Raw genomic sequence first — 23,857 nt, forward strand, 5'->3', positions numbered from 1 at the left:
GTGAAAGTTTTATCTTACTTTGGATATCACAAAAATAATTTATGACTAAGGAAACAAAACCTTTTGTCTCACAATATATTTCTTTGCGACAGCTGTGGTATTTCACCGAAAGCACAAAAGCTGTGATGGTCTGGACTGCAATCAACCATTTTTAATAGGAAATTTTTACAGACTTTTAATAAGATCTCCTAACATAATTTATGAGGAGAGGTTTTGAAGTGAAGAGGCATTGTTTGGCAAAGTGTTCTTCCTCTAATCTCAGGAAATTTAAATAATCGAGTGCTCATTTCCTCTAAACTTGGGATTTCTCCTAAAAAAATGGTTAAGAAAAACACCTGCTATACTAGCAAAATAAGTGCATCTAGAGTCCAAACAAAATATATTTATAAAGCCTTTTCAAAGGCAAAATATTCCATGTCAGAGTTCAATATTATTAATAATAATAAAATACTGAATTTTGCTTCTTAAACTGAGACTATTTAACAAATATTTTAAATGAAGATAGTATGCTGGTCAGGACAATCGCAGGTAATTTTTTTAAACTGATACAGTTAGGGTGGATTTGAAATAGGTGGGGAAATGTGTACAATTTGCAAACAGTTTATAAGAAAAACAGATAAGCACTCAAAAGTTAAGATACTTACTGAAGTTATTCAGAGTCTCTCAGACTACAGAACTTGGCAGGAAGAGTAAGGACAACAGGTTTCCCATTCAGATCTCTGATGTGTCTTGCAGAAAGATGCTCGAAGGGGACTTTAGCACTTTTCCTTCAGTCCCAGCTTCCTTTAGTTCCAGCCAGAACTAGGAAAAATACAGAAACATAAGTAGGAAACACATTGTTATATACAAATAAAGCTAATCAAAGCTTCTAAATATGAAACAGATTTGGTCTGGTTGATTTGGATCTTAGATGAAGGTCTGGATGATTTTTTACCTTTTCTAAGTTATTGTCCATAATTCAGACTTAAAGTAATAGCTGTCCTAACTGTGCTCCCCAGTCTAGCGTAGTTAGAACATCTTCTGCAAAAGAGGAGAAAAGAGAGGAAAATATTTAAAGGAAGAACTCCCAGAACAGCTTGTATAGAATCACACTACCTGAGATTCTTCCAGGTCACTGTGTGCCAAAGACCTCAAGAGGGCACTCAGCCCAAAACATACTCCACCAGGGATGAAAGAGTGTGTCTATAATTATGTTATTGACCAGTTTTTACAGAAAGCAGTTATTCTTACCCAGTGCTTCAGAGGGCCAACTCAGCTTTCATCTCCTCACCACTACAGATACAGAATTATTAAAAAAAAAACCCAAAAACTGAACAAGGAAAAACATGCCATCACAGAATCTGTGCTTCTCTTCTATATTGAAGATTCCTTTTGTCCATTTTTTAATGGAAGAGGATCAGTTTCTAGAATCCAATCCTAAAACCTTCATTTTCAAAAGCTGCCTGTTTATCTCAGAGAGCTATTTGCCTGCATAAAGACTACTTTTTAAGATATGTCACCTGAAGAACTTTGTTTCCTTCCATCACTATGTTCAAAGCATGCAGGACAGACTATCACTCCTTCTTCAGACTCTCTCTCTCTTTCTCTCTGGTCTGCCTACTAGAAACAAACAAACAAACAGAAAACCCAGCTTACAGTGGGTGCCAGTCACAACCCCTCTTTTCCCTTGCAAGAAGAATTGGAAGCCAAGAATTAGCGCGTGTGTGTGTGTGTGTACGCCCATGCACACATACACACACAGAGTAGCTGTTTCTGAAATCGGAGTGACCTCATTTGCGTTCCCTCTCTGCGGGTGGGTGCTGTTCCCGCTCCACCCTGAAGACCTGCCTGCTCCAGGGCCCTGGCTGGCCCTGCGCTCCACTGCAGCCTGGCAGGTGCCCTGGGCTCCACTGCAAGCCTGGCAGCCCCTGCAAGCATCTCCGGCTCCCTTGCCAGAGCATTAACTCCATCTGCCCCAGGTTTCTGAACAGGCTTCATTAATTGCAGACAGGATTATAAACAATTGCCTTGTTTCTACAGGGATGTCATCATTTCAATAAAACCGACACACATTCTTCCACTACATCCTCTTTACGTGGTAGTTTCACTGTCCCTTTTATATTCAAAATGGACTTCCTGATGCACAAGTTCAAATCCCAGCTACCATCTATCATCTTAACTCTTTTGGGACAAATAAAGTATCATGCAACATACCATATGTGGCTATTTCAGCAAAGCTCTTTAAAGTCATGTCCTGTCTACTCTGTGTGATCAATGGTTATTTTATTTTTGTATATTTAGAATAATACCTGGTAAAGCTCCAGGCCTGTGAGACTGGCAGCTTATAACCGGGCACGATATCCTAGAATACAGACTATCACTAAACATACTTTGGCTACAAACACATTGTGCCTGAATTGTTTTCTAAAGATCTGTGGCAAATCAAATATATGATGTATCCCTATTCCTGCTACCCAGTGTGCTGAACGCCAGGCTGTCCTTTGTCCTCACAGGATTGCATTCAGTAGTACTAAATGAAAGCCATCATCATTTTAAAAGTACTAAGCATCCATCCTCTGAAAATCAGACCCCATTTCAGATTAGGTGCACAAAGAAGACTCCCATTTATAAATTTCAAAACTTCAATTGATGATAGTAGTTTTTAAAGTATTTGGTATTATAAAGATATACATATATGTATATAAATGTACATTAAAATATACTGTTTGAAAAACAATTTTGTTAAAGGTACCTTATCAGTTACAATGGGGTTATTATTTCAAAAATATGCCAAAACTAGAATAAATTAATTGGCTAGGATTCGGATGATAAAAAACCTAAAAGCGGAACCATTATTCAAAAATAAAACAAGCATGTATATGTAAAGCTATCTGAGTCATAAAGTTTAATAAAGGCAGTTTGAGCCTTTATCAGGTTCATTGTGCTCAGTGCTATAGAAACTTAGAAGTAGGCGCTACCTCTGCTCTAACAAGTTTAAGTCTAGTTATTATTTAGCCAGGTATGGATTTGTAAGGAAAAAAATGAAAAAAACTGGAGATTTGTAGACAGAAGTGCTATTAACTTAAGGAATTTATGTAATTTAGATTTTATCTCTGAAATATATGGTGGGCACAATGATAATAAGGTGACTACTTTATTAAAAAAAGGTTGAAACTTATAATGCTTTCAATATTTTCTACATATTTTATGTAAAACCTATATTAGAAGCACTTCCTAAAATGTTTCATGGGCTGGAACAAAAACAGGTTACGGACAGAATCACGTAATGTGTCATGATCCAAATACGTCGTTAGTCGTGATCCAGACGTGTAAAATCCTCAGCTTTTTTTGGCAACTGATGCAAATGCTGGCCTATAACCTCCTAATATTCCTCTAGACTTCATATTTGACTTTGATTCCTTCAAATAAGTAATCCCAAGGCACAATTAAGTTCATCCAGCATTTTGCAGGAGGGGTAGAACCTCCCCCCCCCACCCCCATCAGTGCATTTGAATACATCAAGATTCATTTTACTGGGGAATGAAAAATTCTCATAGGGAATTTCCAGGATGACAAAAGCAGCATCTGCTCCTTTAAAAGCACAGCAGCTTTCTGCAGTGGCATTCTTTAGTCTATACATCCCTAGAGTTCATCATCAATTGATAGTTTTTCTTAATTACCTTATACATATTGGCACAAGAGTTACAAACCTCTCCGAAAACTCAAAGGCTGCCATTAATATTAAAGAGTCTCCGAAGTTTCTAAATACAAACCATTGAGAACACCAAACAGTGATAGTAAGGCCCCGTTTTATTTGTGTTTCCACATTTATTGCTAAAATTTCATTTGTAAAATGGGGGCTAGGTGAATGTTTCACTGACAGCAAAGCAACAGCCCCTTTGGCTTAACAGTGCTAACACTGCAAAGGCACTTGATGGTATGATGAATAAATCAGTATACCTATTTTCATACTGCAGATTATTTAAACTCTTGAAGCATAAAACACTATCTCCAGTCCCTGTGAGCTATATCTCATTCAGTTATTTTATATCAGGGACATGACTTTACAAAACATCTGTATCAGCAAGATGATTCACACATTCTAATGTAAACACAAAGCATAGCGCTGTAGTACCAACCTCAAAATTCTCATTAAAAGAGTAATCATCTCAGCTCCCTTTTCCTGGCATTTTAGAATTCCATTACTGGTTGTGAGATTATATTTCTCTAAACAAGTTTATCTTGAATTACTCAACAACTTCTAGAGTAATAAAAAGCTTTTAAATTACTTTCTAGCCAGCACTATTATGTAGCAATAATAAGCCATCCACTGACCCTCCTTTCAAAACCCTCCAGATCTTACTAAACAAGTCTTTAAAAATACTTCATCCAATTAGTTGTGAATGTGTCCCAGTGTTTTCTAAATGTCTATAACCAGTGAATACTTATAAGCAACAGGGAAATAGAAGCTTCCTTGGGGTTTCCCCTGTATTTTCTTTCTGGCCTTTATTTTAACCTTTGAAATATCAGGAAAGTCAAGCTATGTCCCTCTTGGTCCGACAGACTGGTTAAATGGGAAATTTCTTAATCTTTAACTGAAAAAGCATGCAACGCATTGGTATCAGCAAGTCATTATTTGTTACTTTTAATTGGAATATAAGCTAAGGTGATTTTAAGAACAAACTAAGCATCTGATTAGGAAAATCCTGTCCTTTCTCTTATCAGGTTTCACTCCCAACATACCTAAAGTAAGCCTATTATTTAAACTCTTCCAGTAAAAAAGGACTAGGTAAGAACTTACATGTCTAACAGCAACAAAGTAGCAAATAATCTTCTAGATTGAGAGAGAAAAAAACTCTAATTCTTTCCACATCATAATAATTCTGTCATTATGGACACCTATCGCATACGGACACAGATGTATGTCAGAATACCTTACTAAAGATGGCCAGCTACTCTTATCTGCGGGCAGGGCGCGCAGCACTTGGGCCCTTTACCACACCCACCTCGCCTAGGGGCGCACCCCGCAGGCAACAACGGGCCCGCTGCAGGCTGCCAGGCCGGGGGGAACCGCTCCGGGAACAGGGTGACCCCCGGGACAGGCGGAGCTTTGGGGGCAGACTGCTGCAGGCCGGGTACCCCAGGCAATGAGGCGGCCAGCACTGACCAGGGGCAGCAACTCGCCGGTCAGCTCCTCCGCCGGGTCCCGGCGGGAGCTCGGGGCCGGGCACATGGCCGCTCACGGACCGCCGCCTCAGCGCCAACGGTCGCTGCCACCTCAGCGCCAACGGTCGCTCCCAACGGCGCGAGGCGGGGGAAAGTGGGGGAAGGGGCGGGGGCCAGCGCCAGCGCCAGCCCGCTCCTCCCCTCCCACACACACTCCGGAAGCGGAAGTGGCGTCACATGCCAGCGGAAGCCGCTCGGCGCTTCCGGTGCGGGCGGCGTGCTCGGGCCGGTCGCGGGAGTCTGCGCCGCCATGAGCGTCCCGGCGTTTATCGACATTACGGAGGAGGATCAGGTCAGCAGCCAGGGGCGGCGGGGAGGAGGGCGCGCGGGCCGCGGTGGCCGACTGAGGGACGGGGAGGGGGGTGATCGCCAGTTCCCTGGGGCGGGCGGGCGGGAGGGAGTCCTTTGGCCCCCAGCCGTTGGCGGCGTGGCCGTTGGCCTGGTAGCCGTTGGCGCCGCGGCCGTTGGCGCCCGGCGCCTCCCGAGCGCGGCGGCCCTGCCCTTGGCCGGCAGGAGCCGGGGGCGATGCTCGCTGCCGGGCTGCGTGGCGGCGAGGGGCGGCGTGCGGCCCCGCCGGCGCCGGCCCTCCGGGAAGGGGCGGTGGCAAAGGCTGCGCTGTGCTGCGAGTCGCGGGCGGGGCGGTGGGAGCCGTCGCCGGGCGGGGGGCGCTCAGGCCTCCGCTGGCCGGTGCTGCAGCCCTTAGCGGGCCCGGAGCGCTGCGAGCGGGGTTCGCCGAAGGCCATCACGGTCGTGCCGCAGCTAGCGTGGATCTGCGCAAATGCGTTTGCAGTATTTGCTAGGGATTTTAGCGTGCGAATTGAAGAAACTGTGAATGTAAAGGCAAACGTGTGTTCACGATTTTTCTTTAAAAAATCACCCTCGCTAATGTTTTGTCTTCCTTCTTCCTCAGCAGTACTTTTTTAGGAAAGAAAGCTGGTTCGGATGCTTCCTAGAGCATTATTTACGCCTCTTGTTTTTGTGGGCTTCTTGATGTTTAAATAAGAGTCATGGAAATAGTTCATTTTATCTATGAGCTGTTGCTTTGTTCTGTCTTTGAATTTTAGCATTTGTTATTCTTCATGTCTGTTACATACATAATTTGAAACCTACCAGGAACACGTGTCAGAAATATTATTTTTCAGTCCAGTTTTTGCTTGCTCTAGTGTCTAGTAAATGCTCGTCAAGTAGTTAGTCTGAAGCATCTTCAGGATCGCAAAGGATCCTAGAGCATTTAGTTACGTCTTATGGTACTGTGTTGGCTTGACACTGAACTTGATGTAAATTACATCTTGAATCACCGTAGCATCTAGGTCAGACTTCCTTGTGTCAGAAGTTGTATGGCCTTATAAACGCTGACTCTGAAGAGTTACGGTTCTGCTTTTGAAACCATGGATTGTGAAGTTAGTGCATAGGCCTGTCATTGTGGAAAAGGTATCTTCTTACTGTCTGATAAAGCAGGTCATCGGTATTGGAAACTGCCTGTAACTTGGGTGAAGACTGAAAGTTCTGCCTTCCCTAAGGTAGTTCTGTGTATATCCTTTGTGTTTTCTGTAGAATACACAACTAGATGGTTTTATTATTTAACTTACATTGTCAAAGGGAGTACAAGTCTTGAAGACAAGAATTCTTAAGAAGAAAACATCTTTGTCACAAAAACTTATGAGGGCTGCAGTCCTCTGTCCAGCAGTTGTGATGCATTCCTACTGTGAGAAAACCCAAGTTATATGATTTATTCAGTCACTGGCCAAACAGCTCTCGCATGGGCTGCATCTTACACCTAGGTGGTATTTAGGTGATGTGTTCATGGGAGAGAGGGAGCATTGTAGGATACAGTGTGGTAGGGGGAAATGGAGCTAATGTGGGTCAGGAGCAGAGGAAAGAGGAATAACTGCAGAAAGAAATCCATAAGAAATAAATTTTTCTGACTTTGCTGTTCACTGTCTTTATTTATATGTTTTTAAGGCTGCAGAACTTCGAGCTTACTTGAAATCTAAAGGAGCTGAAATCTCTGAAGAGAACTCTGAAGGTGGACTTCATGTTGACTTGGCACAGATTATTGAAGCTTGTGATGTGTGCCTGAAGGAGGATGACAAAGGTTTGCATCTTTCAGTCTTATCAGTGGTGCTAAACGTATCGCCACCATTGATGCTTTCAGATAACTATCTGTTGACAGAATTTAGAGGTATGTTCCATGGCTTGTATGTGTTTAAAAAGGTGCATCTTTTTAAAAATGGAAAAACGCAGTGCCATGTAAAATATGCCTGTGCTCTGCCCTGTCTTCTCCAAACATCCAATGACTTTCGAACAAGTCGGAAATAAAGCTGGACTGTGCTCACTATGAGGATTTAGCAAGTTGTGTATCAAACAAGTTTCTTTTCCACAAAAATGTTTATGATAAAATAAGACTCTACAGCTAATTCATGTCTGTGGTGCGGCAGATCAGATAGCAATAAAAATTAAGACTGTAGACGTTTGTAATGAGACGTTTTAGAACCTAAATATTAATCAATTATATTGTTTGAAAACGTTAGAATTTTTGGTAGTCAGTTACTCCTTTTGGAGGTAGGACCATAGGTCATTAGAAACTACATTAATATGTTTTAATGATGCTGATGATACTGTGGTAGCATTAACTGATCTTTCTGTGCCTCCTCTGTTCTGTTTCAGTATAAAGACCCATTTAGAAGTTTTACATGTAAAATAAATAGCTCATAGGAATAACATATGTCATTTGAAAGAATGCAGGGTTCTTCTAGAATGAGCATTTATGAATATCTCTTTGTTTTGCCTCTTACTGTAAGCAGATCAGCATAAAATAATAGCAAAGCTTATTGCTCTGTTGTGTGATGCTCAGTGTCGTTATACATATTTTGTATCAGCAAGACATATACAGGCATTCATAGCAGAAGTGATTCTTCAGCATTAAATAGTTACTGATGATGATCATTGCTTGCAATTTTAAACAGCTGCATATTTTGTTTTGTGCAGATGTTGAGAGTGTAATGAACAGTGTAGTTTCTTTGCTTCTTATCCTGGAGCCTGACAAACAAGAAGCACTGATTGAAAGCCTGTGTGAGAAATTAGTAAAATTTCGGGAAGGAGAGCGCCCATCTCTTAGACTGCAGCTGTAAGTATTGTACAGGGAAAAGTAAGGCCAAAGAATCCTTCCTTTAAGGAGATCTCTTGTGTCTTTCATAAATCAAAGTATGGGGTGCCTATCAAGGATTGGTGTGTCTGTTGTATATAGCATGCTTTGTCTTTTTTTTTTTTTTTTTCGGTACCTTCTTTTTTTCCATCATAAAATAGAAGTATCAATATACTTTCTTTGCTCAGGTATTATGAACTTAACGTTAAAATGCATAGTTTTCAATTTCTCTGCTGTTGTAAAACTGGAAGCTGTTACAATTCATCATGGACTCAAGATGGCACTACAGAAAGTGGTTTGTGTGTACTAGCACACTTCTTAATGGAAACACTTACTTGTATGCACTCCAGTAAAGTTCTGCTAAACCTCCTTAACTTAGTTATTCATTGTTTGTGGTTTAGACTGAGCAATCTCTTCCATGGTATGGATAAGAATACTCCTGTGAGATACACAGTGTACTGCAGCCTTCTTAAAGTGGCCTCATCATGTGGTGCCATCCAGTACATTCCAACTGAACTCGATCAGGTAATTTGTATGGTGTTTCACATTACAGCGTTCATATTAACCATGTTGCATCTGACTGAATATTAGTCAGAGTTGATACAGACTGTCCCTCCTTGTTATAAATTTCCAGTGAAATTTTAAAAAAAACACAATACAGAACTACTACTCTTACAAAGATCCTTCTACAGAATCTAAATTAAACTGCTGTTTATTTTCTGTCTCTAATGTGGAGCAAAGTTAGATGCATCTGTTTGATTCATGTGATAGTAGTGAAAGGGAGAAGCTTTGATCACAAATGGGGCATCAAGTTTTTACCTCTTGCTCTGGAATCAGTGTCTTGGGACCACCTGTCCTTATTGAGGAAGCACATGGAGAGCACAGAGTTTTGGCTTCGCATGGGAGAACTTCCAGGTTCTGCGTAGGGAGCCTAGTAGTTAGAAGACCCCAAGGAACAATCCCTGTGAAAGATCTTTTGAATCCTTTTCTGCTTGAGGGAAAATGAGAAATATTTTCAGTTTTATTTTAGCTTTTTCCTAATGCTCCTTTTTCACTTATATTCTACATAGGTCCGAAAATGGATTTCTGATTGGAATCTCAGCACAGAGAAAAAGCATACTCTTCTGAGATTGCTGTATGATGTCCTAGTGGACTGCAAAAAGAGGTACACAAAGACAAATAACAGATAGTAGATACCTTTATCTTAAATAGATGTATTCTAACTGATTTGTAGGGGAAATATTTATCACAGCCCTATCTAACTGAATTTGTACTGTTAATTCAATCCAAATGTACCTGGATTTTTTTTTCTTAAGTTTAACCACTGTCTCCAAGAATATTAAAGTTAACAGTGAATTTTTGAGAGCCTGTGGCTTGTAACTAATAAAACTATTCCTTTCTGTAAATATTAACCTTCAAGCATTGTAGCATTAAGCAAAGTTTATTATTTAATTGCACTTTTGACATTTTAGTGCATGGTAGTGCTATCTCTTATTTAATGATGTTGGGAGGCTTATCAATCACAGTTAATAGAATCAGTCTTTTTATATAAACATTACCTCTAAGACAAAGCTTTCCACTAATCATGGAAACTAATATCTACAGAGTACCTGCTTAGCCATTTTAAAATATTGTCCTGGATCATAAGAGGTATCTTTGATCTAACAAACTTGGCAGACCAATCTTCTGGCATGTAAAGTACTCCTGTATGTAATGTGCTTGTAAATTAATGTAAGTCTTAACTGAGAGCTGTGATCAATTTATCTTAAATATGTGATAGTGATATGTTATATTGAATGCATTGGCCAGGGCTGCTGAGATGGGCTGGGTTTCAGCAGTGGTTTCAGCATGTGGTTCCAGAGCAGTTTCAGTCTACCTAAATTGTTAATGCTGTAGTTTGCTCTGCGAATGCCTATCTGTTGCACCTCTCCCATCACTCAGTCTTCTGAGTTGGTTTTCTAAGTGAAGCAGCATCAGCCACTGAGATGGCATGGAGAGGACCTCTGCCCTGCTGACTTACACTGGTAGCAGAACTGCACTCATGTTCTCTACATTTGCATAACCTTGCACTGCTGCAGAAGGAAGCAGTTCTGCCCTGTATCCCCCACCCTGTCCCCTCCAGCTACTAGTTCCTGTCCCCATGTTTGTGCTGGTACAAGCATTTGTGTAACTTTGTGGTGACCTTGCCGAAAAAAAAAGGAGGGGGTTGAGGGTGGGGGGCAAGTGTGGAGATGCCATAGTAGGAGGAGAGCTTCTTCTGGCAGGAGAGTTAGTTTCCCTGGGCCAGAATAAGCTCTACCCTGGAAATGCTGTGTCAGCTAAGCAGGATCATTTTTAACTCACCACAATTTAGGGATGATTAATCCTGGTGGAGTAATAAAGAGTAGTTACACTGTGAGCTACAACATTACTGGAAAATATTATTTCTGTTGTTAACATTAAAATGGTTTTGCATTGATAGTACTCTGTAGCAGCTTTTGGGTGGTCAAAATCATTTCAGGAATGTTAATCAGAGGTCTTGTACATAACACAGTGCTTACTTCGTTTCAGAAATATTATGCTCATACACTGTAATGCTCCTATTCTTTAAACACTTCTCATCCTGGTGATTTATTGAGAGCTTTTAGTTAGCTTAATTTCCACACTTAATAGCTAACTGTTTCTTTAGCTAGTCTTGTTATCAAATCTATGGATTAAACTTCCAATTTTTGTTGTTGGTGCGATATTGGGTGCTTTGCTTTGCTACTAAGGTCACTTAGCAGTTAGCCTCCAGAGTTCAAAAAAATATGTTTTTTACTTACTAGTAATAGGTGAAGTTTTTATGTTAGGCATTAAAAACTTTCATGAGCTCTGTAAGTACTACTCGTGCACTCAGTGCCCTTACCATCTGTTGCAGCAAGCTTTGCAGTGGAGGGAGCAATTTTTCAGAGCGCTTACGTTTCTGTACAGGAAAGAAAACAAGGGATGGCCGTAGCTCTTTTGACCTGGTTCACTCTCCTGGATCAGTGGGCACTATTTGCAATAGTATGGGAAACTCACAGCAGCATTCCAGCTTTAGCACTCAGGAGTTTTGCTAGATCTAACAGTATGGGAAGATGAGTGAGAAATGAAAACTAAATAATAAAAAACATACCTCAGTTACCCTGTCGATTTATAATCAAGGAGAAAGAATACGTTGTTTAAAGGAATTGTGGTTTTTTGATGTTTTAACTTCACTCTATGTGGCAGAAGAGATGGCTTAGACTTTCCCCAACAGATAACTTGGCAGTGAACAGGTTGGTAGCTAATGAAAAGTAGATCATGTAGATACTATGTATTGTGTTCCTTTTCCTACCCTGATAAGTGAAAGCTTGTTTTATCAACTTTTCTCCAGTAACTTTCTGGCTGAGGCTTCCTCTTCCTGATGATTAAAATAATCTTGTTCTCTTTGAAGAAAGACTGTTATCTTTCCCATGAGCAGCTGAAGAAAAGTTGGTGGTTGTGGCTGGAAAACAGATGGCCGCTGGTGGCTTATTTCTGAGAACTGTATTTGGTAGCTGAACTTTGCAGGAGAATAGTTACTTTCTCTGTTGCTTGTGCTTCTTAATATAAATGTTCTGCAGTAGAGTTTTGTGCCTCAGCTGCTTTAATATTCAGCATTATTTCTAGCTGTGCTGGTGTGAAACTGCAAGGTAACACAGCCTGTTTTCTTTTCCAGTTATAGGTGAAGTTCTACAGGTATGCATGGCTTGTATGCTACCAGAGAGTTGTGTTCTGCTGTGAGGCCTTGGGTGTCATGCCAGGCTCCAGCCTGATCCAGCTTACAGCTATGTCTCTGCCATTGAGTTGGCAGGATTCAGAGTGGGATTAGTCCTGCCCAAGTTTGCATTCAAACAGATCTGGCAAGTCTGGTTATTAATATCTGTAGCAAAAAGCTCAGCACATTAGACACTTGCAAAATAATTTGTTTCATTTAATTGTAATTTCATTTAGTATCACTTAAGGTAGAGGGACTTGATTCAAACATCTTATTAAGTCTCTGAATACTCCATTTTTTTTTCTTCCCGTTCTCTACCATTACCCTTCCATTCTCACTGACTTTTTATCAGGTTACACATCTAGATTGGCAAGTGCAGCCAAAAGTACTTATGCAAGCCATCTTGCTTGAAAAATATTCACATTTACAACTTACGTTGAAATACACACTTAGCGATGAGCTTTGGTAACACGTTGACATGTATTACTGCTTTAAGCACCCTAATTTATAATGGTAGTCTGACACTGAATAGAATGAATAAGGTGAAAATGCCTGTCATATTTTCTGAGGCTCACAAGAACTGGGCACAAAGTTTGGGAGTAATTCTTTTGTAGCATTTTGAAGTTTCCTAGAAATACAAGTGAAAGCTTCCACTTTTTCTCTCGCCCTTCAAAAAAAGGGGGGAAGGTTGCAAATATTATTTAAAATGAGTGAAATGCATAATTTTTAATTCTCCTTTCTAAGTAAAAGGGGATAGGGTGGAGAAGAAAAGTTTGGGAAATCTGTAACAGTTCTAAAATGTTTAAGAACAACTGCTGAAAGTTTATAATAAGCACAAACACTTTGTTAGGTTGACTACCACGCCAAGCAGAGCTCATTTGTTTGAATGTTTAAGTCCTATATTGAACTAATTCTTTGTTTTCACTAGAACATCTAGTGTTGATAAGATTTTGCCAGTGCAAAAGGCTTTATCATAGACTGATAAACATGCAAATAGTTCTTGCATATATAACGCTGTCTACGTTTGTTATATTTTAGTATTACTGGTGTGTAGAAGAACTGATAGCTCTGTATCAACTGGCATGACAAAACAAGCTGACCTCTTTGGTGCTAGAATCTTAAAACAACTTTTTTTTTTTTTTTTCCCTGCAAGTGTACATCATTGAACACAATTCTGCAACAATGGCTGGGGCCTATAGAAAATTCCCCCGCATATACAGGCCTTGGGCAAAAACTCTTTTTCCACTCAGTATACATCCAGATTATATGATGTTGTTTGCTTCCCATGATGTTCTAATATTTGTCCTGCACATCTGTGACTTTTGGTAAATTCTGTAGGAGCATACATACGTGCCTTATAGAGAAACATGTAAAATAGTAGTAGTAGTACAAGATTTAAAATAAATACCCATATAAAGATGATACTGATGTACTCTAAAAACCATTCTGACCTATGCTGCTATGGGTTAAACTCATACAAAGCACAGTAGCTACTGGGAATGCTGTGTGGTCTAGTTCCTTCCCTGTGCAATTTATGCCTTTAATTTTAGTTAACTAATTTGACACTTTATTATATATTTCTTCTATTTAAGGAAAAGCTTTCGGGTTTGTCAGATCACATGGGAAAATCTGTTTGTCTGGAATTGAGTTACTTTAAAGGAGAAGTTTAGTAGTTCTTTATAACTCGTAGTACTCTGGAGAGTAGTATCCAACCTTTGTGCCTACATCTTTTTGTACAGGGAACCCCAAGTATATGTGCCAAAAAGTAGGAAAGTAGCTGCTCTTCTGTGCATGCGTATGGGAAGTTTGCTGCAAAGCGTGTTCATGCTGTTGTCATTCCCTTTTGGTCCTGTCTTCACCTCCACACACACACACCTTGTCCAAAGCAAGCATTAAGATAGTATCAGCAAGGACTTTGGTAGACTTTGGAAAGACAGTGCAAGATCGATCAAACTCGGAGGCTGGGAATGTTCTCCAGACCTCAGTGAGCTGTTCAGGAAACTTGAGCTGTTAAAGAAAAATCTATTGTCTGTGTGAAAGAACCATCACAGCCTTTTATTTTAATAGATAACAAGAATTCCATGAGAAATGGGAAATGGATTTTTGTATGTATACATGCTGCATATTTAATGCAATTTTTTGCTGAAAATTTTGTAAGAATCGTCAACGGTTGCTGGCCTTACTAGTTTTACTAGTAGTGAGAACTATGTAAAAATAAAATCGGTTAAAATGGCTTAGTAGCTCTCTGAGCTGCTTTGCAGTGACATTGATGAGCTGTTGTTAAAAAGTCATCTGGGTAGACAAGGCTGTAGGTTTACTCAGTTTGCTTTTCTAAAAACTATCTTGACAAACCAATGTTGAGGGCTGCTTGCTTTACAGCAGCCTAAGCCAATCTAATTCCTGGCTGCATAACTTCATCAGAAAAATGAGCAGCTTACATTCTGAATACTTCAAGAGAGAATCTGTAAAGGAAGAAAAGGCAGCTTTTATACAGTCACTTTTCTGACCATAAATATTCTTTAAGATATGCCATTTTGCATTTGAAATAAACTTTGCAGCGCTACTTATTCTGCAATGATTAAATCCAGATGCGCATAAGAGCGTTTTAGTGAACCACATAAAGCTGTTCCTAGCCCAGAAAGCTTTTTCCATAACCAGCAGGTAATTTATCAATTTAAGAGAATGAAATGAAGGGTGAAGATAAACATTTTGTAAAACCAGAATTGAAAGAATACATCCATCTAATTTGTTTTCTCCACTAGAATGAAACTGGATCATCTACATCTTTTCAAGTATAATTTAATTTGACCTATAACATTGTAAGGGAATTATTTAAATACTTGAGTGTCTTTTTTGAACTATTTTTTTCAACAATCCTGAGGTAACTTTATTTTTCTATATAGTGACACTGCGGCAAAAGTAATGGTGGAACTATTGGGAAGTTACACAGAGGACAATGCTTCCCAGGCTAGAGTTGATGCCCACAGGTAATGCTGACTTCTTGGATTTCTTTAAAAGTAGCTTTTACTAAATTGTTAAATTATGTAGATTGCCTTACCATTAAGAATACTGAATTGGCCTGGCAGGCAAGGGCCCTCTGCCATGGCCCTTTTTCTGTAGCATGGCTAGCTTGAGCAAGAATTTATCTGTGCAATCCACAGCAGGTTTGGTTGTTTTTAGGCAGTCAGGTTTACTGCACTGTGCAAGTGCACAGGCATATTTCTGCTTACTGCTGAGAGAGATCAGCCTTGGGCAAGATTGTTTACATCAACTATGTAATAAAAAATTGCATTAGCATCCTTTGTTTCAGATTTTAACTGTGTTTTTGTTGATTTTCAAACTTCAAGTGTTCTTTTCAAATAGCACTTTCTAGTGTAATTATATTGAGCAAGTAATAAGAGATATGAACCGCACAGAAATAAAATCTCTTGGTGGATAAGCTAGTAAAACTGATTCTTAACAGGGTATTTTTCCCATCAACCAAGATGAGTAAAAGCTGCATTTTCCTATTCTGTCTACCATGATTCTTCTTGGGAATTAGACTTTAATAAATCATCTAGTTCTGCTGGGTATGTGCAAACAAGTTTCCCAGGGACTTGTTTATACTGGAGCATGCAGGAAAATGGGGATGACTCATTTTGAAAATTAAAGTGTCTGTGCATAAATGAAAATCTCAGTGACTAAACTACAGCAGTCTGGGGCTTTTCTTTTACATCTGAAAGAAAATGTTTACATAGGGTTTATCACATTGCTGCGTCTACACAGACTGTAGGTTCTTCCGGGTGTATGTTATGTGGAGGGGTCACAGGGTAGGCCATGAGCGCTAGTGTAGCGCTCACAATCTTCTAATGTGCCATTGAACACAAGCTTTCATCTAGAGCTCTAGGAACACTTGAGGACTATTTATAGTCTGGAGCTGTAACTGATAAATTGTAGGTCTTGCAGTTGTTTGGTACTGGGATTTTCTCTGTTTTGTGTCACATATTCAAGTACAATTAATCTTCCTAAACAACTTAATTCTGTGAAACTTTAGGAGGACAGTAAAAATACCTCTAGGAATGAAGGCTGGGCTGGAAATAAATGCATGGATGGAAACAATAGATTGGGACCTCTGATCTCTAGTCTTACTACCTGGCAAATTTCATTTGTGATATTGGACAAATTACTTACAGCTTTTTTGTTCCTTCTTTTTTTCCATCTATAAAACAAAATTTAAAATTACTTGTACTGTGACATGCCTTACCTTTAAGAATAGTGGAAAAGGCTTGGATATTTCCTAAAAAGCCAAGAACAACAAATTGAGTCATATTTACTCATAAAAATGTGTGTTGCTGTAAAAATAAGTATTTTCCTTTTCTAATTAGATGTATTGTACGAGCATTGAAGGATCCAAATACCTTTCTCTTTGATCATCTTCTTGCCTTAAAACCAGTCAAATTTTTGGAAGGAGAACTTATTCATGATGTAAGTAAATGATTTTGGCAGAACAGTTTGAGATCTGTAGAGTGAGTTGGGTTGTTGTTGTTAGTGTCTTTTGAAAATCATTAGAATAGTGACCAGTGTCAGTAATATTGAGCTACAATGTATTAATTTTTTAATGCTTTTAGAATTAAAAAAACCAAAGCATTAAATGTAAAATGCAAGGTGACTAGATAATAGAATGTTCCCCTTCAGAAACTTCAGAGAATCTGAGAAGTCATGCCCTCCCATGTGTTTAGACAAAACTGCCTGTCACATCAGAGAAAAGGAAGGAAGCTCAACAGAGATTGCCCTAAGCTATTGACAGAAGACAGAATTTTAACTGTTAATGGTTTGTTTTATTTTTCTGTTCCATACTAAGAGTGGCGTTACGTATTTGTCCAGTCTGCAGGAAGGAAAATATGGAAAATGTTTAAACTGTTCTTATATTTGAGATTTTTCCTCTTCTAGCTTTTGACAATTTTTGTAAGTGCTAAACTAGCATCCTATGTCAAGTTTTATCAGAACAATAAAGACTTCATTGACTCCCTTGGTAAGTTTTTAAATGATTACATTTCTGACTATTTACATGGCTTAAGATATGGAACTTCAGAAGTGCTTCGGTTTGAGCCTGTATTGTGAACCCAAAGATCTGAATAGGATTTTTTTTGACTATAGTTTGTAGAGTTTGTAGACTCCAAACTCTATAGGTGGTAAATGGACCATCTAAGAATGGTTTATTCTGCTAGGACAAGGTGTTTTAGGGGGTTGGAAGAGGGTTTGTGGTTTTTTTTTCCCATTCTTTTGGCTTATACCTTTTTGGGGGGGAGTGTAACACATTGATATGCTAGGCCAGATCAGAGATCACAACTTTGAGTAAGACAGCAGCTTGTATTTAGTTAGTTAGTTTAGGTTTGTTTGTTTGTTTGTTTGTTTTTTTAAGATGGATAACTTTGTAACACCAAATAATTCTCCTAAATAGAAAGTCTCCTGCCATATCATTTTCTAATGCATTTACAGTGCTTTAACTTTGTATGTGAAAAGGTAGGAGTTAGGTACTACCAGAGAATTCACACACATTTGACATATTTTTCATAGCCATAGTTATGCATAACTGATGTACACTCCTGATGTAAAGTGTAGCTTCCTATCGCAAACGAGCCCAGAAGGTAAACGTGTATCATTGTAAGTGAGAGTGATTTAGGGATAGGTTCATGATGTCTATGGAATATAGCCTGTCTGTTGTCTTAATAAATGGAAAATAACTTAGCTGTCTTATTTTAAATAGTCTTTTTTTTCTAGTTTAGTTGTAAGATACTTAAGTTATTCAGGAAGAAGAATGCTTTACCTATGGGATTTTAAGGAAGAGCTACTGCAGCATATGTCTAAGTGTCCACAGTTTCTTTTTTGGCATCCCAAACTCAGCAGCTATGTCTTCCAATATGGTGTGATTGGCTTCTGTTAAATGCAGCCAAATCTTGTCAGTTGTGCGCAACAGAACTGGAAGGCCCATGCCTGTATTCACAGAAGGAACACTTCTAGCTCGGTATTTTAATGAGCACTAATTTAATCATAATGCAAAGAGGAGATCCCTGTATTGTTTAAATGCCTAAAATTTACTAAATAATTCTTTCAATATGGATGTAACACAGTAAGATGAAACATGCATATCGTGTGTGTGTGTGTGTGTGTGTGCGTGTGTGTGAATGCTGATGTGTTAGACCTAGCAAGCCACATTCTGTCCCAGTTAATTTGTTTCATCACATGAAGCAATGTGATGGAATGTTAATGTCAGCACCCTCTTTATTTACACACTGTGGAAAAAAGGAGTAGTAATTAACACTTTGACACTCCCCCGTTGATGTGTAATTGACTGTTTCAAAGGAGCACTGGTTCATAAGCTATTGCATGCATTAAAATTACGTTTTTTTATATTGCAGCTTTTTAGGACAGGGGTCAGTGACAATGCAGAAATTGCTCAATGATGCAGATTTTTTTATTACTGCATTAAGGCTTTGACATATTGGTAATGAATAAATGTTTCCATAAAAATCAGATTTTTTTTTTTATAACTTTGATTTTGAAATGACACTTGAACACTTGCTGAAGCCATAGTTTTATTAAAGCAAAACAGAGTTCAGTGCAACGTTTTAACGCATGCACCATTTTGTTTAATGGAGTGTCATATAATTCTGAGAATAATTACCCTCAAAGCTAGCACTTTGGGTATTAAAATGGTGGAAATTTAAGTATGACTTCTTTTGGATAAAATTAACAGCAAGGTTTCCGTAGTTTGTACGTGTGTATAGAGGATAAATGTAGCTTTTGTCTTATTTATTGGAATACTACTTCTGTAGACATAATATGCTTTTCTTTATTAGGGGAAAGTTTCTCATATTTTAATTGTTTTTATACATTGAAGTAGCTTATCTGTTAGTTGCCAATAGAAGTGTGTCTTGAAAATGTAGTTATGCTTATGTTCGAATAAATTTATGGAATATAAATTATGCAAATACAACATAGTATTCATTATATATCATGCTTGCAATGAAGTCAGGATTGTTCTTGCTTTGCCTTCCTGTATGTGTGCTTAGCATAGTTAATATGTAGTGTACCTGTTTTCAATATATCCAGTATATGCTCAAGCTTAGTAAAACCCTTAAATACCTGTGTAATAGTGTTTTAAAAGACAGTCTTATTTCTAGTTATCTAATTTCTCAATGGCTTTCTGGTATACTCAGAAAATTTAGAATGCCTTTGTGCAATGGCCAAGGTAGAGATACTGAGACATTCAGAAAATACTCAAAATACTGTGCTGTATTTTCTAAAATGAATAGTTTTTTAACCATGTGCTAAAGATTTTTTTTAATAACAATTTCTTGGCAAGTATCAGGCTTTAAAATAATGGATATTAATAATGGAATTTCAGTGACCGTACAGCATCAGCTTTAATTCTAACCTCTTCTGGATCAGGACCAATTAAAAATCAGTCTATAAAAGCTGTGCAGTGAAGGCTCCTACAGGTGGCATCAGTTTGTTACAATTTGTTGTTTTATTAATGCTGACAACTTAGGCCAGCAGTAGCATTATCTGTGTCAACTGAATCGCCCTAACATGTCCACATTTAATCTAGTATTATCAGCAGTCTTTCTCAGAAAGTTAATCAGCATCTCATTTGCATTTGTTAATTAGGGTTAATGTGTGCTAATTGATTTTTTTGATGCTTGTAGATTTCCATTAAACCCAGTTAGGTATAGTTGCTGGTGCTCCTCATTCATATGAGTTATGATGATCACATTTTTGTTGAATCAGTGCCAAATAGAAAGCCTGCATCATAATTATGGCTAATTAACACAACATGATGTCCTGCACTAATGTGCTTTCCTACTAGTGTATGGATGTTATAAATTCCAAACTTAAATATTTACTGAAGCAATGTGAATGTTCATAATGTCATTCTAAAACAAAATGATTGGCATTTATTTTAATGAAGTTTTCCATGAATCTTAGTTTGTACGTCACAGAACTTGATCAGGAAATGCTTTGGCTCTTCCAAATGTCTGTCTTTGTTCACCTAGACTTTTTTTCTCTCTCTCTTTTTTTTTTTTTTTTTTTTTTTTTTTTTTAAAGGAAAATGGTATGTGATTTAAATGTGCCAGCCCTTGGTTCAGTTGCTTGTGTTGCCAATCATACCATCACATAAAAGATCTAACATAAGTTTTAATCTCTGTTCTTGTATTCTGGAAGAGCACTTTCTTGCCAGACTGGATGCTCTGAGCATCCAGTGATGCATAATACTTTTGTGCTGTGGTACAAACATTTTATTCAATGTCACAAATGGATGTACTTAGGGGAAGAAAATCTTATGTTGCTGAACAATTATTGAGACATGTTTGTTTTCAAGCAACCACACAGAAATGAGTGGTGAGGTAGCAGAAAGGCTTTGACATCAGCAGTCATTTGTTTTCCAATTTTTGTTGCATTGCTATTCTTCCTGATGATGTAATTGGAGGAAAGAAAAAAAAACTACTTGCCCCCTCACCAGGTATTACAGCTGTAAGTGATTGGAAACACCTAAACTCTGTTAAGATGATGTTTTTACTGGTTCAACAAAATCTCTAGTCTTGAGTTTTGTTTTTTTTTAAAGATGCTTCTTAACTTTCATTGATGACAAATGTGTCTTGAAGAATTCATGACTAAACTAAACATTTTAGCAAAACGCAAGGAAGATGCAGGAATAAGAATGGTTTACCTCAAAGTTGATAAAGCCAGATGGACTATTTTCTCAATATGAAATAAAATTTAATTAGGAAGCATATATAGGAGAAAATATGGAAAACAGTTTAGACTTATTAAATTATAATTCATATCCATAAACTATCAACACTTTTGCACAGGCTTGTTGCATGAACAGAATATGGCAAAAATGAGGCTACTTACTTTCATGGGAATGGCTGTAGAAAATAAAGAAATATCATTTGACACAATGCAACAGGAACTTCAAATTGGAGCTGATGATGTAGAAGCATTTGTTATTGATGGTAAGAACTGTAGTAACATACTTTGCACAATGCTAATGAACTGTAGCTTTTAGTCTTCTAAGCTTGTGTTAAATATTAAGAAAAAATCTTATTTGCATTGCTGTATTTGTTCTTAAAGATATAGCTGTAAAACTTAAAGACATGCTCAACTGTTGACTTAAACAGTGTTTTCTTTTCAGTGACAGGAACTGTATTTCAAACAATTCTTTACAGAACTAATAAGTTGTTTGCAGGTTTAATTTGTCATCTGTTTTTGCTTGCTGTCATTAAAACAGGATGTATTTGTAGGGGAGAGGAGTTCATAAAAACTGTACAGGATATTGCTTTAATGGATTGGCACCAAACAATAGGATTCATGCATGACCTTCATCTTGTTGCATCATTTTGCTTTTCTGCCTACTAGACTGTTAAAACCAACAGCAAAACAACACTAAGTGAACTACTCTCTTTTTATATTTGTATTGATCAAAGTTTAAAGAGGTTTTATACTATTTAATACCTTCCTCCTATCTTGAAAATATTGTTCAAAACAGTATTGCTTTTTTGCAGCTGTAAAGACAAAGATGGTATACTGCAAAATAGATCAGACACAGAGAAAAGTAGTTGTCAGGTAAGACTTAATTCTTCATAGCATTTTGCAGAACTTAGTATGTTCTAATTATTTCATGTACATTTGTAGTATATTTTAACTAGAAGCAAGGTATTGTTCCTATCAGTTGCCTGTAGTTAAATAGTTGCTATTTATCATAATTTTATTAAAGCTGAGACTGGATGTGATTAGCTTATTTAATGAAAGAGTCCTATTTTCCAGCACATTTCATTTAATGACCTAATAGTGACAAGAATACTAATGACTGCTGTTGCTTTAAATATTTGGGAAGGCTACAGAATTCTGTAACTGATAAAATACAGCCCTTTATATGGAGAAAATTCCCCTATTATGTGCAATAGTAAAGTAATGTTCTAAAAGAATTACTAGGTAAGCATTACATTTAGTAATCCTCTTCCAATTTTGTTTTACTTCTCTAGTCACAGCACACATCGGACTTTCGGAAAGCAGCAATGGCAACAATTGTATGACACTCTAAACACCTGGAAACAAAATTTGAATCAAGTGAAAAACAGTCTCCTCAGTCTCTCAGACACCTAAAAAAAAAATTTCCACCTAGAAATGTCTCACTCTACATGAAATTTATTCACAACTTTGACAATTTGTGAATGTTTCCAAAATGTATGCAATTGGTTTAAAAAAAATTAAATATTCTAAATTGCAACTAACATGGGAAAATCTCTTCTCTTGATTTTCTTATGCAGTTAGCAATAATGGCCAGTGACGATATCGGTTATGTTTCTTTTGTTGTTGTTACTCATGTTTACAGATTGAGGATCTTTCTTTGCATGAGGTAGGGGAAGGGAGGGAGAGAGATCAGCAAAATGACAGTGTAAGCAATTTTGAAGTGAAAATTTCCATTAAACCTTAAGGGAGGAAAAATGTGAACCAGTTAAAAGTGAAACTTTATGAAGCAGTATCTGCTGCTTTTATCTCTGTAAATCATACTTGATTTAGTGTTGAAAGAGGCATTATTTAGATAGAATCAGCTACAACAGATACAGTTAAATGATTAAAGTCTGCAGTAAAGGTAAGCAGATTTTCTTGTTTTGCTGCCACTTAGAATTGCTGTAAGTTGTTACAAACGGTTTTAGGAACCATTCTTGTGAAACAGTTGCTGCTGCTTTTGTTTAAAAGCTGAGTGAGCCATTTAACAGAGAAACATTCAAGTATTTCAGCCAAAACTTTTCAGGAGCAGGAGATTATTTACTCTATTGTTTGTTTTTATTTAAGAGATTAATGTGTAAACATTTTAACTTCAGGCAAAAAACATTATAACTTGAACTTGATGGCAGAAGTATAGAGAACTCATTTTCTTCAGTAAGAATTGTATCCATTTTTAAAGAAAAAAACTATTCTCTGTTAAAGATGAAAGTACAATACATATAATACTTTGTTCTGTAGGAATACTTCTACGCATCTGGTTTACAGAAGTGATTGAACTGTGCTCAAGACACAGTCACACCTGCATTTCTGTCTCCTGCCACTGCTCTTTATCAGCTTTCTTCGTATTTCCTCTTTCTTGATGAATGAAGTCTTTCCAAATTCAAGAACTTCTCTATTTCTTCTATTTGACTTTTTATATTGAAGTTCTGAGTAGGACACCTGTCCTTATCTCTGAGTGTACTTTCACTTATTACTGGAGTTACAGTCATGTGTGAAGACTGCTCATGCTTTAAAACATCAAAGCCTTCTCTCACCTGACAGAATACAAATTTAGCAGTTAATAATACAGTGAGATTCAGGTACAAAGGTTCAGATTTTGCTAAGCAGTAAGCAAACAAATGCTAATAGAAGGGTAAGTCAATTTGAAAAATACATTCAACTTAAAGCTTACTTTAGTTTTAATTTATAAAACTTGGTAATGCTAATATACTTTTATAAAAATAAAAGTTAAGATAAGACAGTACAAAAGAATATGATTTAAAAATAAAAAGAATGTCTGACAACCTTGCACTACAATGCAGCTCAGCAAAATAAATAGTTTAATTAAACAGTTTAATGTTGCAATTGACATTTCTATTGCTATGCAATCACTTGATTAACAAAACCCAAAATCATGAGGCTTATAGTGTTAACTCCCTCTCTGCTTAGCTTTATTGATTAGAGTGTAAACACCATTAACTAAAGCAAGGTCTGTAGTCAGTTGATTTTGCCCATTA

The 23,857-nt window shown here is 37.7% G+C and overlaps 3 protein-coding genes across 5 annotated transcripts in view; 1 reads left to right on the forward strand and 2 right to left on the reverse strand.

Moving 5' to 3' along the window:
• WT1 (WT1 transcription factor) overlaps positions 1-5,342 on the reverse strand; it is a 98,578-nt gene extending 93,236 nt beyond the window's left edge. The window contains exons 1-3 of one of the 2 annotated variants that reach the window (XM_064512922.1): positions 5,147-5,342; positions 935-1,020; positions 645-801 (exon numbers count right to left, since the gene is read on the reverse strand). The gene's annotated coding sequence lies outside the window, so the exon portion shown is untranslated. The remainder of the gene's footprint in view (positions 1-644; positions 802-934; positions 1,021-5,146) is intronic. The other variant, XM_064512923.1, reaches the window with a different exon arrangement.
• A 2-nt stretch (positions 5,343-5,344) lies between these two features.
• On the forward strand, positions 5,345-22,363 carry EIF3M (eukaryotic translation initiation factor 3 subunit M). 2 transcript variants are annotated; one of them, XM_026121914.2, is made up of 11 exons: positions 5,345-5,497; positions 7,168-7,387; positions 8,194-8,332; positions 8,752-8,875; positions 9,421-9,515; positions 14,990-15,073; positions 16,451-16,550; positions 17,016-17,097; positions 20,942-21,085; positions 21,635-21,695; positions 22,115-22,363. In XM_026121914.2, the coding sequence occupies exons 1-11, from the start codon at positions 5,456-5,458 to the stop codon at positions 22,233-22,235; spliced, it is 1,212 nt and encodes a 403-aa protein (XP_025977699.2). In that variant the 5' UTR covers positions 5,345-5,455; the 3' UTR covers positions 22,236-22,363. The 2 variants fall into 2 exon arrangements, with proteins under 2 accessions (XP_025977699.2, XP_025977691.1); XM_026121906.2 differs by having other exon boundaries at positions 7,168-7,300.
• CCDC73 (coiled-coil domain containing 73) overlaps positions 22,232-23,857 on the reverse strand; it is a 91,967-nt gene continuing 90,341 nt past the window's right edge. Inside the window, exon 19 of the mRNA XM_064512926.1 lies at positions 22,232-23,395. Coding sequence (XP_064368996.1) covers positions 23,192-23,395 — 204 coding nt within the window. The 3' untranslated portion in view covers positions 22,232-23,191. The remainder of the gene's footprint in view (positions 23,396-23,857) is intronic.

Source organism: Dromaius novaehollandiae, chromosome 5 (genome assembly GCF_036370855.1).
Source record: "Dromaius novaehollandiae isolate bDroNov1 chromosome 5, bDroNov1.hap1, whole genome shotgun sequence".
Classification (NCBI taxonomy): domain Eukaryota; kingdom Metazoa; phylum Chordata; class Aves; order Casuariiformes; family Dromaiidae; genus Dromaius; species Dromaius novaehollandiae.